Raw genomic sequence first — 19,231 nt, forward strand, 5'->3', positions numbered from 1 at the left:
CCATTTCCTTCTTCCTGTTCTCCCCTCCCCTTTCAAGCTCCTTTTTATATGTAGCCTTCCCCCATTAGAATCAGGTCCTTGAGGACAGGGAGTACCTTTTTTTTTTTTAATTTCCAATGTTCTATCTACTTAGTGATCTAGTATCCATCTATCTACAGGCATACTTCGTTTTATTACATTTCTCTTTATCACACTTTGCAGATAAGTTTTTTTTCTTTCTTTCTTCTTTCTTTTTAAACAAATTGAAGATTTGTGGCAACTCTACATCTAGCAAATCTGTTGATATTTTGTGTTCACATCATCTCTGTCACATTTTAGTAATTCTCATAATTATTTCAAACTTTTTCATTATTATATCTGTTATGGGTGATCTGTGGTCAGTGATCTTTGATGCTACTATTGTACTTATTTTGGGGTGCCACAAACAGCATCCATATAAGATGGAGAACTTAAATCAATAATTATTCCACCACTGGCCATTTCCTGTCTCTTCTCCCTCTCCTCATGCCTCCCTATTCCCTGAGATACAATAATGAAGAATACTACATAAAACAGCAGCAAAGTTTGAGATGACTGACTCCAACTTTGAAAGTACTGTGGATAAAATGCTATCAAACATTGCATGCTACACAGAAATCGTTCATGAAAGGAATCATCAGTTAATGCAGCAAACTTCATTGTCTTATTTTTTTTTAATTGCCACCTCCACCCCAACTTTCAGCAACCACTACCCTGATCAGTCAGCAGCCATCAACAAGGAAAGATCCTCCACCACCAAAAAGGATTCATTGAAACAAAGGAACACTGACATCTATTAAGCTTTCACAATGTGCCAGCTTTAAAATGCACTGACATTTAAGATATCCTGTAAAATGAATTGTCTTCTTGGGGCAGCTAGGTAGCACAGTGGACAGAGCAACGTCCCTGGAGTCAGGAGTACCCGAGTTCAAATCCAGACTCAGACACTTAACACTTACTAGCTGTGTGACCCTGGGCAAGTCCATTGACCCCAATTGCCTCACTAAAAAAAAAAAAAAAAAGTGGCCTTCTTGACCAAGATAGTGGTTTGCTAATTCCTTCTCTAGTTCATTTTATAGATGAGGAAACTAAGGTAAATAGGATTAAGTGACTTGCTCTCTGTCACAAAATTAGTGTCTGAGGCCAGATTTGAATTCAGGAAGTCTTGGAAATCTACCCACTGTGCAACCTACCGCCCTTATGTGTATGTATGCCTTTACATATACATTCACTCTCACTTCAATTCAATCTCCTGTGCGATCCACCTCCTCACCAGCTTCTCAGAATGACTCGCCCAGATGTCTGCTCTCCTGATTGGTGAGGCTCTGGTCAACATCACCATATCCTGATGAGCCCAAGCCACCTTCAGACCAATGCATTCTTCCCCTTGCTCCACCTTCTCAGTAGCCTTAACCACCACACCCCCTCATCCTGCTCCACCCCCATTATGTGGTCTTACCCCAATTAGTATATAAGCTCTTTGCAAGTAGATATCCCTATTGTTCTCTTGCATTTATGAAGGCAGTGCCCAGCACATAAAATAATACTTTATCAAATCCTCTATTCCATGTTCTGTAGGATTAAAATGTCCTTTTTTGGTAAAGTTCAGAATTTTAAAAAAACTCATAGAAGGTTGTTGCATCATTTATAGTCATTGTATACAAGGTGTTCCAAAAATCTCAAGTGTAGTTTAAAGTTTTAAAACACTGCAGATTTTTGAGATGTTTCATATCATTTTCCTGGTATGCATACTTGACTTTGTAAATGTTTTTAAAACCTAAAACTTGGCTGGAGGGGAGGGGGGAATAAACCTTTTTGGGGGGATCTGGATGGTGGCTTTAAGTAATGAATATTGCTTATTATCCAATGGGCTTGGTCAACTTTTTTCCTTTTTTGTCACAAAGGATCATTTTCTGGGAAAATCTGGAAGTGACACAAAAACAAGGTATCAAAAACATTTAAAATTAAGTTAGCTCAACATGCTGAATAAAAGGCCATATAGAAGGCAATCATGGATGATTATTTGGGAAACTTGGTGATAGGCTTACAAAATATAGCTACATTGAACTCACCTGAACCATAGCTAAACATCAATTAAAATTTTCTACTTTGATATTTTAAAAATTTCTCCTTAAAAAGTGACCAAAGGGGGCAGCTAGATGGTGCAGTGGATAGAGCACCGGCCCTGAAGTCAGGAATACCTGAGTTCAAATCCAGACTCAGACACTTAACACTTACTAGCTGTGTGACCCTGGGCAAGTCACTTAACCCCAATTACCCCACAAAAAAAAGTGACCAAAGGGGCAGCTAGGTGGTGCAGTGGATAGAGCACCAGCTCTGGATTCAGGAGGACCTGAGTTCAAATGTGACCTCAGACATTTAACAATTACTAGCTGTGTGACCCTGGGCAAGTCACTTAACCCCAATTGCCTCACCAAAATAAATACTGACCAAGAATCATTTAGAATGATAATCAAGTCATGCAATTCAACCATGTTGGTCTGAGTTACAAGACCTGGGATCAAATCCTGTCTCTCATTACTCATCTATGAACTTCTAGTTTGTGATATTCAAATAGCCACAGAAAGGTCATTTCCTTCACATTTTGATAGCATATTGTGTGTGCACATATATAAAAACACTGCTAGAATGAACTCACCCTTTGATCTCCCTAAGAATCAAGATAGTTAATAAAAATGAAGCTCTATTTCAATTTACTTCTAAGGTAATTTACAGAACACTCCTAAAAACTCCAGAGGAATAGAATACATCAAATGCAATAAAATCTAATTACTTCTGAAATATATTTACAAGAGTAATGCACTATTACAGTGCAAAAAAAATTTAAGTAACTGAGAAGCATGAAGAATGGTATAAATTGATTTAGAGTTAAGAATGCATTTTTTTCGGCCAGGCAATGAGGGTTAAGTGACTTGCCCAGAGTCACACAGCTAGTAAGTGTCAAGTGTCTGAGGCTAGGTTTAAACTCAGGTCCTCCTGAATCCAGGGCCAGTGATTTATCCACTTGGCCACCTAGCTGCATAGGATCCTAAATTTGGATGTAAGGGACTTTTGAGGTCATCTAGTCTCACCTTTTCATTTGAAAGTAAACTGAGGAGGCAGCTAGGTGGCGAAGTGGATAGAGCACCGGCCCTGGAATCAGGAGGACCTGAGTTCAAATCCAGCCTCAGACACTTGACACTTACTAGCTGTGTGACCCTGGGCAAGTCACTTAATCCTCATTGCCCCACCAAAAAGAACAAAGAAAGTAAACAGGTTCAGGAGTTGTTACTTGCCCAAGGTAACACAGGCACTGAGACACTGTGACCCAGTATGACAATAACAGACCTGAAAACACCAAGACATCATTACTGGTTTAAAGGCAACCATGTTTGGTTTGGAACACTAGTGATGAAACAAAAGCTCCTAGTAACAAATTACAAGAAAAACTATGACCATGGCCTACAAGTACCACCTCCAGTTTCTTTTAAAAGTTACTTGTTTCAGGATACACTTTATTCTAAAAGCTGTTCCCTCATCCCAAAGCTAACTGCTAATAAGAGACCTAGCAGAAGTTGCATAGATTTTAACTACAATAATTATAATAGGCCCTTTTAATCTGAAGATACCAAATAACACTACCAGATTAAGATCCACTTCAATTGCACATCTCTCATTTCTCATGATGCAAACTACATAAACTGCCGACTTAGCTTCAAGTGTTCCTGGAATCCTTAATTTGTATTCTCCTGATGCCAATAAAAATACCAATGCTCTGAAAAACACTGCCAGTTTTCCTGCAGGAGTACTTCAAGGTACTTGACCCAGGATCACCTTTCTACTTAAAATTCTCATGTAGAAAAATCACACTTAATTTCAATCATTACTATGTTCTGCAATTCGAATACAGTCTCATGACCTATGTGAGGTTATTAATATAGATAACTGTGCTGCTGCTTGTGTAATTTTAGAGAAACAATTGTGAATTGAGACAAGGTTATGAACAATGGACTTTATTTAATCATTTATCCATCTACAGCTGGAACTCTGGGAATTCAAAATTAACATCTTTGCCTGTCAGCTTCTTATAAACGCCAGAAAATGTTTCTACCTGTAAAAGGGAAAAAAATGACAACTTTTATTATTTTCAACAGTTTAACAAAGAATGCTTTTATAAAAGTGAGTTGTATTTGAGTTAGAGGAATATAGAGAACAATTCCCTGAAGAGTATAACAAATGAAGATTAAATTTGTTATGAAATAGACCTTATAACCCATTATAATACTATACAGGATCCTATAGACATGGACATAACCATGACAAGTCAACTGTGTTGAAACTGGAGAATTTTTAAAAAACGTCTTGTGTTAATATGCAACTCAAGCTTAAAACATTTACACCTAATTCTTTCATTTGTAAAACTGGACAAGGTACTCACTAATGACATCTTGCCATCACACAATTGTGTTTTTACTTCTTAGGGTTACTGTTGACCTTTACTTTCAAAAAGCCAAGAGCATATCCTAAAAATTATGTCCTTAAAATATGAATGACAAGTAGAGTGGAAAAGGCTTCAAGTTTCAAATTCAATATTTCAATGAAAATAATCTCTTCTTTAAGTGCCTCCTTTCAAAAAGCAACCTATGGGGTAGCTAGGTGGCGCAGTGGATAAAGCACAGGCCCTGGATTCAGGAGGACCTGAGTTCAAATCGTCTCAGACACTTGACACTAGATGTGTGACCCTGGTCAAGTTACTTAACCCCACTGCCCTGCAAAAAAAAAAAGGGGGGGGGGCAACCTACTACCCTTTGTCAAGAAACAGAAGAGGTAAAAATATCACAAATCTGTGCCTAAGACAAATGAAAGCTAGACTATAAAATAAAACAATTTTCTATTCAGAGAAAATCAAATGAGCAGTTCAAGGTAAGCTGAAGTGATTTAGAGTTTTGCTTAAAGCAGAAAGAGTTCACACCCAAGGACAGATGAGGCTATCTTAAAAGGTGAATATGAAGTCAAACTACAAACAAATATTATTTATCTACATTACCTTGTGCTCCACATTGTTCTGCTGTGCTTTATCCAAATGGACCTTTATGAGCCTGCTGCCATCTAGTTTCACACGGATTCTCTTGCCAACAATTTCACTTGGAAAGACAAGGTCTTCAAGGATTGCATCATGCACAGCAGTCAGAGTACGGCTTAAAAAAAAAAAAAAGACAAAACAGTTACATTGTCAATTGAACTTTAGCCTTTTGGTAAACTGACATCTATACACTGCTTTATATGCTATAAACTGTTAAATGATGAACCACAGTTTTTTCCAATGGAACAATCATACAATCATTTCAACATTAAGGTGCAGGTACACTATGTACTTGGCTATACCAATCAAACAAACTTTAGCAAGCTAAGCTGTAAACACTTTAAGCACAGACCCAAAGACAGACCACTCTAGCTAATTCTGGAAAGGTTCATCACCAGTATGGCCACAAAGTTATTTGTTTGCAGCAACTGAAGTTGTGATTTTTATTATTGAACTGAGTACTTATATTAGTGATATTTAGTTATATGTGGCTCAAGCACTACAAACCCCAACAAGCCAGATTGCATCATTACAACATGCTAGCTTTATAAATGAGAAAAGCTATATTTTATATAAATAAAAAGCTATAGTATATTGTTATTTTATGCATGTTATTTTATATCTTCATTTGTCATAATGTAATTTTAAGTCTTACTTTCAAGGTAGTTAAATTGTATGAAAAATATCTTTACCCATAAGTCCATAAGATTTAATGGATAAAGTACATTTGATAAAGACAAAGTTTTCTCCATGTATTTTATAGAACCATCATGCATGCTAGTGAATATGAGGCTTTCCCATTTAATACCCTATAAAATTTCTTTGGCATGTTCAAGTATTTCATACTCCATTAATTTTTTCAGAACATACAGTCTCTAACAAAACCCACTGACATTTAAACAGAAAACTATAGATTATAAAACTTAACTCACAAAAAGCATGCCACACCAATAAACAATAAAACTGTATCCCATAAGAGGGTGTTGAAGTAGTAGTGATGGATGTTTCCAAGATTCCAACGAATACAACCAAATTCTCACTCCCTTCCTATAGCAGATAGTGTATTTAAGAGGAAAGAAACACCACTATCTAATATTTTATTTGAAAGTTGTTTGAGGAGGCAGCTAGATGGAAGTGCATAAAGTACCAGCCCTGAATTCAGAAGGACCTAAGTTCAAATCTGGCCTCAGACACTAGACACTAGCTATGTGACCATGGGCAAGTCACTTAACCCTCACTGGAGGGGTGGGGGGGTGGGGTTGCAATGGACAAATGCAAATCAGTAAATTAGATGCAAATTAGGCCTCCTTCTACATTTACTTAAGCCTTGACCCTGAGGTAAAACCTCATACTATTTAACTTAGGATCATAAATTTAGAGCTATAAACAGGCCAATTACTCCAAAATCCTTATTTTACATAAAAATAGAGGCCCATAGAAGTTTAGTGAGGCAGAATTTGAACCCAAAGGGGCAGCTAGGTGGCACAGTGGATAGAGCACTAGCCCTGGAGTCAGGAGGAACTGAGTTCAAATCTGACCTCAGACACTTAACACTTACTAGCTGTGTGACTCTGAGCAAGTCACTTAACCCCAATTGCCTCACCAAAAAAAAAAAAAAAAAAGGAATTTGAACCTAGCTCCTGATTCCAAACCCTGTCTTTTCAGTTTTATGCCATCTCCTTTTTTTTCTCCTAAAATTAATACCTCAAACTTCAGCTGAGGTGGCTAAGAACTGGAAACCAAAGGAATGCCCATCAACTAGGGAATGCCTAAATAAGCTGTGGTATATGATGGTGATGGAATATTATTGTGCTGTAAGAATTGACAAGCAGGAGGATTTCAGAAAGGCCTGGAAAGACTTGTATGAACTGATGTATAGTGAAGTGAGCAGAATCAGGAGAACACTCTGCACAGAGACAGAAATACTGTTTGATAAAGAACTGTGAATGACTTTAACTATTCTCAACAATACAGTGATCCAATCCCAAAGGACTAATGAAGCATACTATCCACCTCGAAAGAAAAAACTGATATTGAAAGAACAGACATTTTTTCTTTTACTCAAGTTTTCTTGTACAAAATGACTAATGTTGTACATGTATAACCCATATGACTGCTTGCCTCAGGGAGGGAGGGAAGGAGATATAAAAATTGGAATTCAAAACTATAAATAAAAATGCTTATTACTTTTAAGGAAAAGAAAAAAAACAGCTAGTTTCTGATTCTGTACATTGCTACTAGATTCCTACCACTCAACATGCCAGATAAATGATCTGATCCTTCCCTATAAACTCCCAGATGTAGAGTAGCAATTTAGAAAAAAAAAAAAAGGGCATGACTACCTGGGCTCCTAATAATGGTCATGCTGAATCATGTTGTGGGATAAGAAGTCAAAGGACACTGGTCTGATTACTAATTGACTGGCAAATCACGAAAAACTCATTTCTGGGTCTTAGTTTCCTCACCTATTACAATGAAGTGGTTGGCTTAGATGATTTCAAAAGACCCCTTCCAATTTTAAATCTATGATTCTAGGAATATGTACTTTAAAAAAGGCTCCTAGGGGCAGCTAGGTGGCTCAGTGGATAAAGCACCGGCCCTGGATTTAGGAGTACCTGAGTACTCCTCCAGCCTCCGGGACACTTGACACTAGCTGTGTGACCCCGGGCAACCCCCACTGCCCCGAAAAAAAAAAAGGGGGGGGGGGCTCCTAAACCTATTATCACATTCATCTATCTCCAAACAGCTTTGCCACATTTATTCCTTCCACTTAAATCACCAAGATCAGGTCTTCCTAATTTAGACTTTCATTGCCTCACAGTCCAAATATTATGGCCTCTATCCTCTAATATCTCCTTCCCGTTTTGCTTACTCTTCCTAAAGCACATATTACTCTCTAGCTTAAACACTTTCAACAGTTCCCTATTACCTACAAATTCAAACTTCTCAGCCTGTTATTCAGTGTTCCATTATAAGATCTCAACCTACTTGTCAAGACTACTCACTACCTCATCCTTAATTCCATTTCCTCTGCCTGATATGATCCCTACAATATGTAGACTTGTGTATGCTAGAAGCTCTCAATCAACATTTCAAATTATATATTCCTGGATGTCTAACACCACTAGTGATAAATAGCTTCTAATTTCAAACCCCCATAAATAAGCACGACAGAAATCAAACCATCAAGATTAACCTGAAGTCATGTTTCAAAGGCCCCAAAAGTAAAGTTGGATGGCACAAAACAAATTGTACATAGATGCTTAGAGTTTAATGTTTTCCCAGTGCTGTGCAAAGAACATGTGCCTGGGAAACATTTGAAAATTTTTAACAAGATTAGGTCTTTGAAGTTGCTTCACCTCAAAGACCAGACAAATAGGCATTCCAATTCCAAACTTAATCACCTTGTTTAGATGGATCTTTTTTTACAATTTCTCACTAGCATTCTAGCCCTCGATGTCTAACCCATGTTACACACTATTATCAGAATGAACCTTTTTAATACCTTAACACTTTGATCACCATTTGGAAATCAGTTCAAATTAAGTTAGATCAAAGACCAAATGTTACTCAAACCCTCTACTATCCAACCATGTATTTTGTATACCTCAAAGTTAACAGCAATGTGTACCATGAATTTACCCATTACCTATTCAACCTGCACTAAAATGAATTGGGTTCAATTATCAATTTTAGGCAAATGACAAATCTGAGGGGGGGGGAAGAAGAGGAAATATATCACCTTCTGTATAAACACACACACATTCTAAGTCTCCATCCCTGTGTCAATTACCCATTGGACATTTCCAAATGTTCAGTAAGCATTATAAAATTCAACATGTCCAAAGCAGAACTCATCTGCCTTATTTATCAGGTATACCCACCAATATGGCTAGTCAGTTCCACAAATTCAAGTCACCTTTGATTCCTTACTTCACACATCCAATCAGTTGCTAAAGTCTTGTCAATCCTACCCCCACTATAAGCCTCATATCCTTTCCCTTCTCTTTAGTCACATGACCACCATTCTCATCTATCACTTCCTATACCTAAACTACTGCAGAAGCCTAAGTTGGCCTCCTTGCCCTGCCCTCCCTGTTCAAAAGATATTCCCAAAGTACAAAGCTCTGACTACATTACTGCAATGCTTAAAAAGCTCCAGTGACACCTTACTGCTTTTAGAATAAAAACAAAACTCCTGTTTTCCTTTCCAGGACTATTACATAAACAAGTACTCTTCTCCAATCAATTGGCCTTCTTGCCGTTTCTTATCCACACCCCATCTCCAGGCATCTAGTCTTTGCACAAGCTGTCCAAGCCTGAAATGTGTTCCTTTTCGTTATCACCACTCCTCAGAAACCCTAGTTTCTTTCAAACTTACCTAAGTGCAGCCACCTACAAGACACTTCCTCATCTCTTGGTTATTTTATCTTCCATTTACTTTTCATAAAATATTATGTCCTCATGTTTTTTCCTCTAGTAGATGTTTCCTGAAGGAATGGACTGTTTTATATTTTTGTCATTCCATCCTCAGGGCCTACCACAGCCACAGGAATATAGTGCTTGTTGATTGATCCAATTACAACCAAATATCACTCAAAGGAACCAGTTACTACCAAACAGCATTAAAATATTTTAGGTTTCTTACATATCTAATTCAAAAGAAAACTAGTCTAACACTTTTAAAACAAAGCTAAAATAGGAGATAAAGCATTTGTTTTGAGTGGTATAGTTCTTATAGGAAAAGCTCATGCACGAGGGGGGAAAAACAAAATCTCCTTTTAACTTCCATTCTGATAAGATGGATAGGATGACTAGAACAACAAGATGACCCTACCTCGCTAAAATGTCTTTTTGGAATAGAGTAAATTAAGCACTCCTTTTCATCCATGTCTCCTAACATCAATAATGAAAGGTTCTATTAGAAAATTCTGGGTCAAGTAAAGTGAGGTTAGTCCAACACTTTGCTGGACCATAGCACACCTTAATACATTTGGGTTTTCTAGAACATACATATCTGCCTGCTACAGAAGAGTTACCTCAGTAACTTTAGCTCTGATCTCACCTCATTGATGATTTTCATCATACAGATATAAAACTGGCCATTAAAAAAAAAAAACTAAAGTAAATATGAATTTTCTTGTTCTCGTTTTCATGATCAATTCACTTTTGATTTCAACATGTGAATCTAACACTGCATAAAACAGAATCAAATGCCTTTACAAAACTACACTTCCCTTTAATACTGAGCTTCAATTCAATGCTGAGTTCTCTTAAGTTATTCGCAGTAACGCAACCTTACCATTAGATAATAAACTAACCTTTAGTTGGATGTTTTTCTTCTCCAACCAATCCCAACACAATCTTTACTTAAATGCATTGCTGTTATTTGTCTAATGCCCATGCTTCACAATTCTTAGGAGGTTCAACTGCAGTGACTTTTCCCACTAAGACACATAACCTCACCTTAAAAGTGTGGAACAATGCAAATAGTATTAGTTTTAACAGCAGATTTTCACTAGGTTAAGTCACTTACCCTTCCTCATGTCTAAAATAAGGGATTAAACAAGATGACCTCCAAGTTCTCTCTCTTCCAGCTCCAAACTTATTTTCTCTTAATACCTTACTTTCTTTATAGTCATAACCTAAACTGTCTCCACTAATTCCTCTCTATTTTCCCTATCTAGTGATGACTGTAAAGTTAAAGATACTTTCTGGCACCTTACCTTAGAATACCTTGCCCCTTTAACCTTTCATTGAACTTTCTAAGCCAGTTCTCAAGTGTGGTTCACCCACCATCTTTTGTTCCTGCCAACTATTGTTGTGGGGGGGAGGGGGGAAGAAAGGGTCTGAAACCACAAAACCAGGCTTGACTAGGTCAATTACAAATTTATACTATAAACTCACTTGAACCCTGACTTGCTCAGAAATCTTTTCACTCTTACTAATTTCCCTTGTTCCTTCCCACTCCCTCTACCATACTCCTTCCAACTGTGTCAATCCCACTCTTGCTTCCCAAAGTGCTCAATTCGGCACCACAGGACAATAGAAAGAGCAGTGGACTTGGGAGTCCACTTGGAGTCACGTGTTTGTGGGAGCAAACCCTAACTCTGATTTAATAAGACAAATGGAGCCTCAGTTTCCTCATCTGGAAAAAGAAAAACCTTACCTCACAAGCTTGGTTATGAAGATGTATTATGTGTTAATGGTCTTTGCAAAAGTGCTACATAAATGTTATTATCTAGGCAAGTTTACCTGTACCCCAATTTGCCCCTTTTAAAAAAATGAGTTAATAACATTAGGTTATCTTGAAGATTCCTTCCATCCCTACGATACTATTATTTATATGATGCTTGTTTCCCTAACTGTACCAGCTTTCATCATTCCTTTATAAAAAAGGATGCATGTTTTGTAGTACTTGTAAATAACATGGAAAATAGTCTTCTTTTTAAGAATCTGATTTTCCCAGGGCCGTGAAATTAATATCAAATCTAGGTCTCCTGACTCAAGGTATTACCTCCATACTGATAAAGAAAGAATCATTTAGCATATTACTACTACTTGAACATTTTAGAAGTCTTTCTAAATTTCCTTTAAATTGAAAAATAACATGACTATAGACTGTGCTCTACTCAAGCAAATTTCTGAAAAGGGAGATGGAAAATGAATATACTCAGTACTTAAACTAGATGTTACTTAAAATGGTCCTGGGTAAAATCTCCTCCATATCCTTTCCAAAGCCTATAAATTTGGCTCTGCCAAATTACCCTTTCTGTCTTGTTAAATATTACAGATGTATGACTCTTAATGAGCTAATAGGATATACTCACCTCCTGGGACGCTTTTGCTTATTTTTTGTACGGCTTTTTCTTGTTGGCTTAGGAAGAATTCTCCTCTGTAACAAAGATTATAGTGTTTAATTATTCAAGAAACAAAATCTATTATAAAAATCGGTTTTCTACTTACCATCGACTCCTAATTTTTTTAATTATACATGTACTATATTTGCATAAGTGAGTTTCAAAGAGCAAAGAAATTAAAATATTGTGAAATACGAATTTTGAAAATCCCAGAGAAATCCAGAGCAATCCCACCTTAGTGCAGTTTCACAGTGGCGAGAAAACTATCATAACTAACATAAAACACAAACCATCTTTCCCTACCAGATTAAAAAAAAAAACTATCAGAAAATAGCTGGTTAAAAAAAAAGTCACTGACAAGTAAATTCTAAGAACTATGGAAAATGTTCAAGTCAACTAAATCTGCCTCAACCCCTCCCCCATATCACAAGTCTAAATAAATTTTCTCTTTCTTGACTCTACTTAAACCATATCAAGTTCTAAGATATTGATCCAAAAATATGACTAATTACAAATGTTTTCTTCAGTTACTTCACATTTGTATGTATCTTGAGGGCAAGGGCTCTAATATGATTTTTTTCCCATATTCTTGGGAAAGTTCCATACAAAATAGGATTCTCTCATCCACTTTCATTTTTACTTCCATCTGTGATTTAGACCAACCAATGCCAGCTCTTGTCTCTTTTTAAAAAATGTCCTTTAAACCTTAGCACCTAGTCATTGCTAAATTATTACTACTTAAACAATACTTGTTAAAAGAAAACCAAAGCTCAAAACATACCACATTTCTATTGAATCATCTTCCTAAATAATTTCACCATCCAAAGATCAGTGATTTTCAAAGAGTAGCCCCTTAATTCCCTAAATAGTCTAAAATGTCTTCAAGAACTTTTGAAAAAATCTGAGACACTAATCATATTTCACAGATAACACAAATGTGCAAAATATCTTTCCCCTACACATCCCTAAACCAGAATGACTTCTCCCACATGCTATAAATGGCCCCATTTTGTTATTATACCCCCAACTCAACCTCCCTAAAAGTTTTGAAGCTCTGAAATGGTGTTTACCTGAGCAATAAAGACCACATGTTTGCCACTGAACTTTTTCTCCAATTCACGAACTAGTCGTACTTGGATCTTCTGAAAAGATTTTAGCTGAGGAACTGGAACAAAAATGATGATGGCTTTTCTGCCACCACCAACTTCAATTTCCTAGGAATGAAAAAAATGCAGTTATTTTACCAACTAATTCCTTTGATTTAAAAAACCAGCACCGCATAGTAAAACACTGTTCCACCATACATTTTTACCAGCTTTCAAATTAAAACTATTAGTTGCCTAAGTGGCAAACTGTACTACCTGAACTAAAAAGGGAAAAAACCCATTTCCTTTTTAAAGTATTAAATATTAATAGTCAACTAAACTTCCATCGCAACTATTTACATTTAGACAAATACATTTCATTCAACCTTTTTACTCATTTTAAGTCTTCCAAGAGTCCCATCCAGTTATTATTCATTCTCTTTTACTCTCACATATGGTCAGTCAGCATGTACTGATGTAATTTCCAATTTCTTCACTTGCCATTATTTCATAAAGTCTTTCCATATTTCTTCATGTCTTACATTTGTCTATCTGAACTGCACTATATTATTCCCTTACATCAACACACAATTTATTTAGCCATTCCCCCAATGGACATTTTGGTAGCTTCCAGATTTTTGAAATCACAAATAATGCTATGACAATTTTTAAATGTCAACATCATTGGATAGTGGGTGTATTGGTGCATTGTGTAATGAATGAAAATTAACTTTACAAATGGGTCTCTATTTTTGCAATTTATGAGAGCTGGACCTGGAGTCTGAAGAGACCTCCATTTAAACTACTTGTGTGATGTCCATGAGCAAGTCACTTGACCCTTTCTATACCAGTAAAATGGGGATACTAACCACATTAACCTGAAAAAGTTGTCATCAGGGTTTTAGTCATGTCCTCTCCATAACTAATACCAATCATTCCATTTTCTTTTTGTTTATGTCTAACACCCATCAATATTGCCCCTTTTCATATATTGTAGAATTGGTACTATTTCAGGAAAATAGTATATGTTCATAGTGACTAGCCATTTACCCCCACTTCATCTTAAAACAAAAACAACTTTCTCCTATTTTTAAATGCATTTAAAAACACAGTTACAAAGAAAACCCAGTTTTCAAAGAAGAATAAAATTCCCCCCCCTCCCAATCTAAGTTCACAGCTCCCTCTTAAGAACCCATGGTCTAGGGGAGGGAGAAAAATTTGAAATTGGAAATCTTATATAAACAAATGTTGAAAACGAAAGAACTAGTCTAAGTCTGAAATTACATTTTCAAAGGAATTAAGTTTGATTACACAAATGCAAGAAGTAAATCCAAATAACTTAAAATTGTTTTTTATTGCTTAATATAAATCCTATTTTAATCAATAATAAACTTATAATTAATATTTTTTTGCATAAAATGTGAAGTTCTTAATATTTTTCTCTCTGAAATTGTCATGTTCTCTACTTAGTGCATTACCCTTTACAGTAAAGTGAACCTCAGCCCAGACTAGGTGAAGCTTTCAAAAATCCCAGATTAGCAGTGCCTGAATGAAGCTTTATATATTTTAGTAACCTGTTTCAAAATAGTGTTTCTAGATGCAGTACCATTATTAAACTTAAATACAAAAATAGTTTTTGAAAAAAGGAACCCATGGTCTAGATTTCTAAACTCACTTCTAATGCTGACATTCATTTTTATGGCAACATGTTTAAGCTTCCATACTACTTTTTCTCTGCCACTAACATGTGACAAACCTTCAAAGTCTGGTAGATTCACCCAAAAATCTTTGAATCCAACTGTCTCAACCACATCAGTGAAGACTTAACACACAACATTCCACCAGTTATAGCTTTATGTGGTTGTAAAATTGCTAGATCTACATATACTGTAGATTTTTCTCTTCCCAAAATATTTATAAACATTTATTAAGCAAGTGCCTATGATATGCCAAGCACTGAACTAAGTGCTAGAAATATAAAGGCAAAAGGCATCCCACGGTTCTCAAGGATCTGTCTAATCAAGTGAAATAACATTCAAACAACAACATACAAACTATGTTCAGGATAAATTTTTGAAATAAATTTAAAACAGAGGAAATACACAAGAATTAGGAGAGATCAAGAGAGACTTCTTTATAGAAGGTACAATTTTAGCTGGAACCTGTAGGAAGAAGCTAAGAGGGAGAGCATTCCAGACAAGAAGGACGCCTCGGAGTAGGGAAAGGAAGCCAGTGTCACTGAATTGAAGAGTACATGTTGGGGAGAGGTGTAAGGTGTAAGGACTGCAAAGGCAGGGGAAGGGTCATATCACGAAGGGCTCTAAACAACAAATAGGATTTTAGGTTTGAGCCTGAAAATGACTAGAAGCCATTGGAGTTTACTGAGCAGTGCAGTGAGGAAAGACTTGTGACAGGGAGACCAACCAAGCAAGCTATTACAGTGGTCCAAGTGTAAGGTGATATGGGCCTGCACAAGGGTAGTGGCAGTGTAAGGAGAGAAGGGGTACTGTAAGAGAGATGTTACAAAGGTAAAATCAACAAACCTTGGCAACGGATTGGATAGAGAGGGGTGAGGAACCAAGGAATCAAAAAATGATCCCTAAGTTTTCCAGTCTACAAAGTGGAAGAGAGGAGAGAATGCATTTTGATTGGCCCCCTCAAAAACCCTCTTTTCTTCCAGCTCCTTTTTACCATTTTACCCAACACGGGTAGAATACACTTTCATATAAAAACAAAACAAAAAAATTGAGAAAAACTAAAAGGTATCTCTGAGATTTACCAAGATAGACAATTAAAATGAATTTTACATTTTCTTCCTAGAAACAATAGGTTTTCGGCAGCAATCCTCCACTTCTAAGAATCTGGATCATCCTACTTTCTAATATAGCTCTATTATTCTGTGATGAAAAAATGTTGACAAATCTTTTGTAAGTTATACCCTATAAGATTTGGTAGTAAAAAGAGCTCATGGGGCAGCTAGGTGGCGCAGTGGATGGAGCACCAGCCCTGGATTCAGGAGGACTGAGTTCAAATCCAGCCTCAGACACAACACTTTCTAGCTGTGTGACCCTGGGCAAGTCACTTAACCCCAATTGCCTCACCAAAAAAAGAAGAGCTCTAGTTACTCCTTGTGGCAAACTTCTAAGTATATACTCAATTCATCTACACCCCCAAACAACAAAAACCACAATTAAAGAGTCTCTTTACCTTAGCTGCTGTGATATTCAGCTCTCTTAATTGAGCCTTTAAGTCAGAGTTCATCTCCAACTCCAATAGAGCCTGAAAAAAATGGAAAATGATTAAACAAATCTCAATGTTTTGCTCCAAAGTGGGAGAGTCTGCAAAACGATCCCCTCTCTTTCCAGGACACCAAAAAGCTATCATAAACTGGGCAAAAATTTGATACGTGCAGAATTTGGGTCAAGGTATTATGCCTCAGAGCTTTCCGTTCTCTTTCCCCACTGAAACTAGATCCACGTGTCCTGTTAATTACCAGCTAAGACTGAGTTTGGAAATAGAACTAGATGGCCCAAGCACTCCAGACTACCTACTGGAGTTTTTCCTCTCTGTGGGCATCAGTTTCCTTATCTGTAAAATGAGCTTTATATCTGCATGGTCCTTTCCTTCAAATCTAAGCTTCAAACATTCTGCAAGAAGCCTTACCCACCACCCACAGTTCTCTGTCGCCAACCTATCCTGTTTTTTATTTGTACCTTGTGTCCCCGTTAGATTGTGAATTCCTTGAGGGCATGGGCTTTATGACCCCAGGACTTAACACGGTGAGTTGGTACCTGTGAGTTTAAATGCTTGCAGACTTGACAATCTGAATCTTATGATCTAACCTTTTTCTCCTATTTGGAATCGGTACAAGTATTAACTGCTTACTAGGAACTACACTGTTCTAGATCCTGGGAGACGCAAGGCCTGTTCGGATCTCTGCTGTTATTACCAACTTTGGGAACTTGGCCCCTGTTTCTGAGTTTCTTGGTCTGTAAATAGGGCTAAACTTCCAGCTCCATATCCTATCACCCTATGCCCCAAGGGGAGAGGGACTCAGTTGGGGAGGGGAAGGGAGCCACCAGTCAGGGATCCCAAATAGACGCACCTGTGAAATGCCAGACTCGAACTCGTCTGGCTTCTCGCCATTGGGCTTCACGATCTTGGCGCTGGAGCTGAACATGGCACCGCCTATAAAGTACAACACAGAGCGCCTTTAAAACTTGTGCGCGTCCCTCTCCCTTCCCCTTCCCTCCCGGAGCCCGAGCACGACCGGGCCCCTTCCCCTCCACGCCGCCACGCGGGACACCAGGCGGGCGAGGCGCGGCTCCTCCGAGCGCGAGCGCCCAACCCCCACCCCACCAACCCCCTCCGGGGCAGCCACCGGCCTGGAAAGTCTCCCGGCAAGGCCATCCGCGGCCCCGGAGAGGGTAATCTGTAGTATCCCCATCCCAGCAGACGGCCCCGCCGCTTTAACGCCGACTTCGGAGCGGTATTCGAGGAAGTAAAAGCCGGGAGAGAAGACTTAGGCCCGGGAAGCAGGAGATCGCTCACCCACCTCGCTGAGCGCCGGGCTAGGAAGAGGGAGAGCTCTCGCGAGAGCACCAGAAATCTCGGCTACAGGAAGGAGGACCGGGGCGAGGGGCGGGGCGAACGAGAACTGGCGCACAAAACCGGAAGAGAACCGCTGAAACTGTCTAAGATGCCTAAATGGGAACCGGAAGTGGTTGGGGGCAGTGGGCGGGGAATGCGAGTTTAGTAAAAGGTCTACCTAAAGAGGTGTTATTCTTCGTTCTCCGCATAAGTGTGACCAAGAGGTTTGCTCACCCTACGTGGAAATGGTGACCCTTCGAGCTGGAGCCCCCAGGGCACCACTTGGGGTTGGATCCCTAAGCACCCTCTCTTCGATTCTGCCTTTTGTGTTCTGCCTTATTTTTTTCCCGTCTTTCCTTCCTACGCCGTGACTTCAGGTTCCGTCTCCTGCTCTGCTTCTTTAAGCCCCTCTCCCACCTCTGCCGGATGATTCTGAACCGCCTGCTCACCGGTTAAGATAATAGAAAAAAATATAATAGCAATTCGCATTTGTATAGGACAATAACCCTGTGAGGGAAGTAATAATGCAAAATTGTTATACCCATTCTACAGACCGAAGGAATTGAGGCCCAAAGATCCTAGGATCTTAGAACTGAAAGCTACCTTCAGAGATCATCTCCTCCAATTTTCCGTTTACAGAGAAGGGCAGTGACTTCCATAGCCAGGATTTGAATCCAGTTAGTGTACAAGTATGTATTAAGTGCCCAATGTGTGCCAGGCATCATGCTAAACTAGAAAGGAAACAACATAAGTATGTGAAAACAACAGGGAGAGGGACTGGACCTGTAATTTCACTATTAGAGGGAAACCCCTCTAGGAATGCCGGTTGGGGCATTCTTTGCAACCCATACTCTCAGGGAGCTACCTAGAACACTGATGTTTACTAAGGCCAATGCCAGTCAGAGATGCAGGATCGAAGCTTGAAAGGGAAAGGGAAATACTATGCAGGACTCTCAAAGTAAACAAGGTAATTGATAGAAAGACTGGAGGTTCAAAAACCAAACAAACAGGGGCAGTTAGGTGGTGCTGTGCATAAAGCACCAGGATTCAAGAGGACCTGAGTTCAAATCCAGCCTTAGACACTTGACACTAGCTGTGTGACCCTGGGTAGGTCACTTAACCCTCATTGTCCCACAAAAAACCCCACAAAAACCAAAAAAAAAAAGGAAAGGAGGTTGTAGAGAAGCACTTGTAGGCTTTGCCAGAGAGAGGAGAGGGTTGTTGAGGGGAGAAACAACCAGGAAACGCCTCCCTGCTTGAGCTGAGCTCAGACAGAAATTAAAGATTCTGTGAAGGGGAGGAAAGAAACAAAAACATTTTTAAACAGCCTACTATGTGCTAGGCACTGCACTAAGTTCTTTACAAATAATAATAATAGCTAACAATTATATAGCACTATGAGCCAGGCACTTTCCAACAATGATCTCATTTGATCCTCACAACAACCCTGAGAGGTAGGTGCTATTATTATCTTCACTGAAGGCACAGGATAAATGACATGTGAAGGATTATATAGCTTGTAGGTGTCTGAGGGTGAAATTTGAACTCAGGTCCTCCTGCCTCTAAGCCCTTCAAGCTCTATCCATTGTGCCAGC

General features: G+C 38.4%; 1 protein-coding gene across 1 annotated transcript; it reads right to left on the bottom strand.

Moving 5' to 3' along the window:
- Positions 1 to 4,015: 4,015 nt before the first annotated feature.
- RPS7 (ribosomal protein S7) lies at positions 4,016 to 17,679 on the bottom strand. The gene is made up of 7 exons (XM_043989694.1): positions 17,602 to 17,679; positions 17,152 to 17,234; positions 16,254 to 16,325; positions 13,032 to 13,175; positions 11,932 to 11,996; positions 5,066 to 5,216; positions 4,016 to 4,129 (listed from the first exon to the last, which is right to left on the bottom strand). Exons 2-7 carry the CDS (start codon positions 17,224 to 17,226, stop codon positions 4,052 to 4,054), a joined length of 585 nt encoding a protein of 194 aa, XP_043845629.1. The 5' UTR covers positions 17,227 to 17,234; positions 17,602 to 17,679; the 3' UTR covers positions 4,016 to 4,051.
- Positions 17,680 to 19,231: the final 1,552 nt, after the last annotated feature.

The sequence above is a fragment of the Dromiciops gliroides genome, chromosome 2 (assembly GCF_019393635.1).
Source record: "Dromiciops gliroides isolate mDroGli1 chromosome 2, mDroGli1.pri, whole genome shotgun sequence".
Lineage (NCBI taxonomy): Eukaryota > Metazoa > Chordata > Mammalia > Microbiotheria > Microbiotheriidae > Dromiciops > Dromiciops gliroides.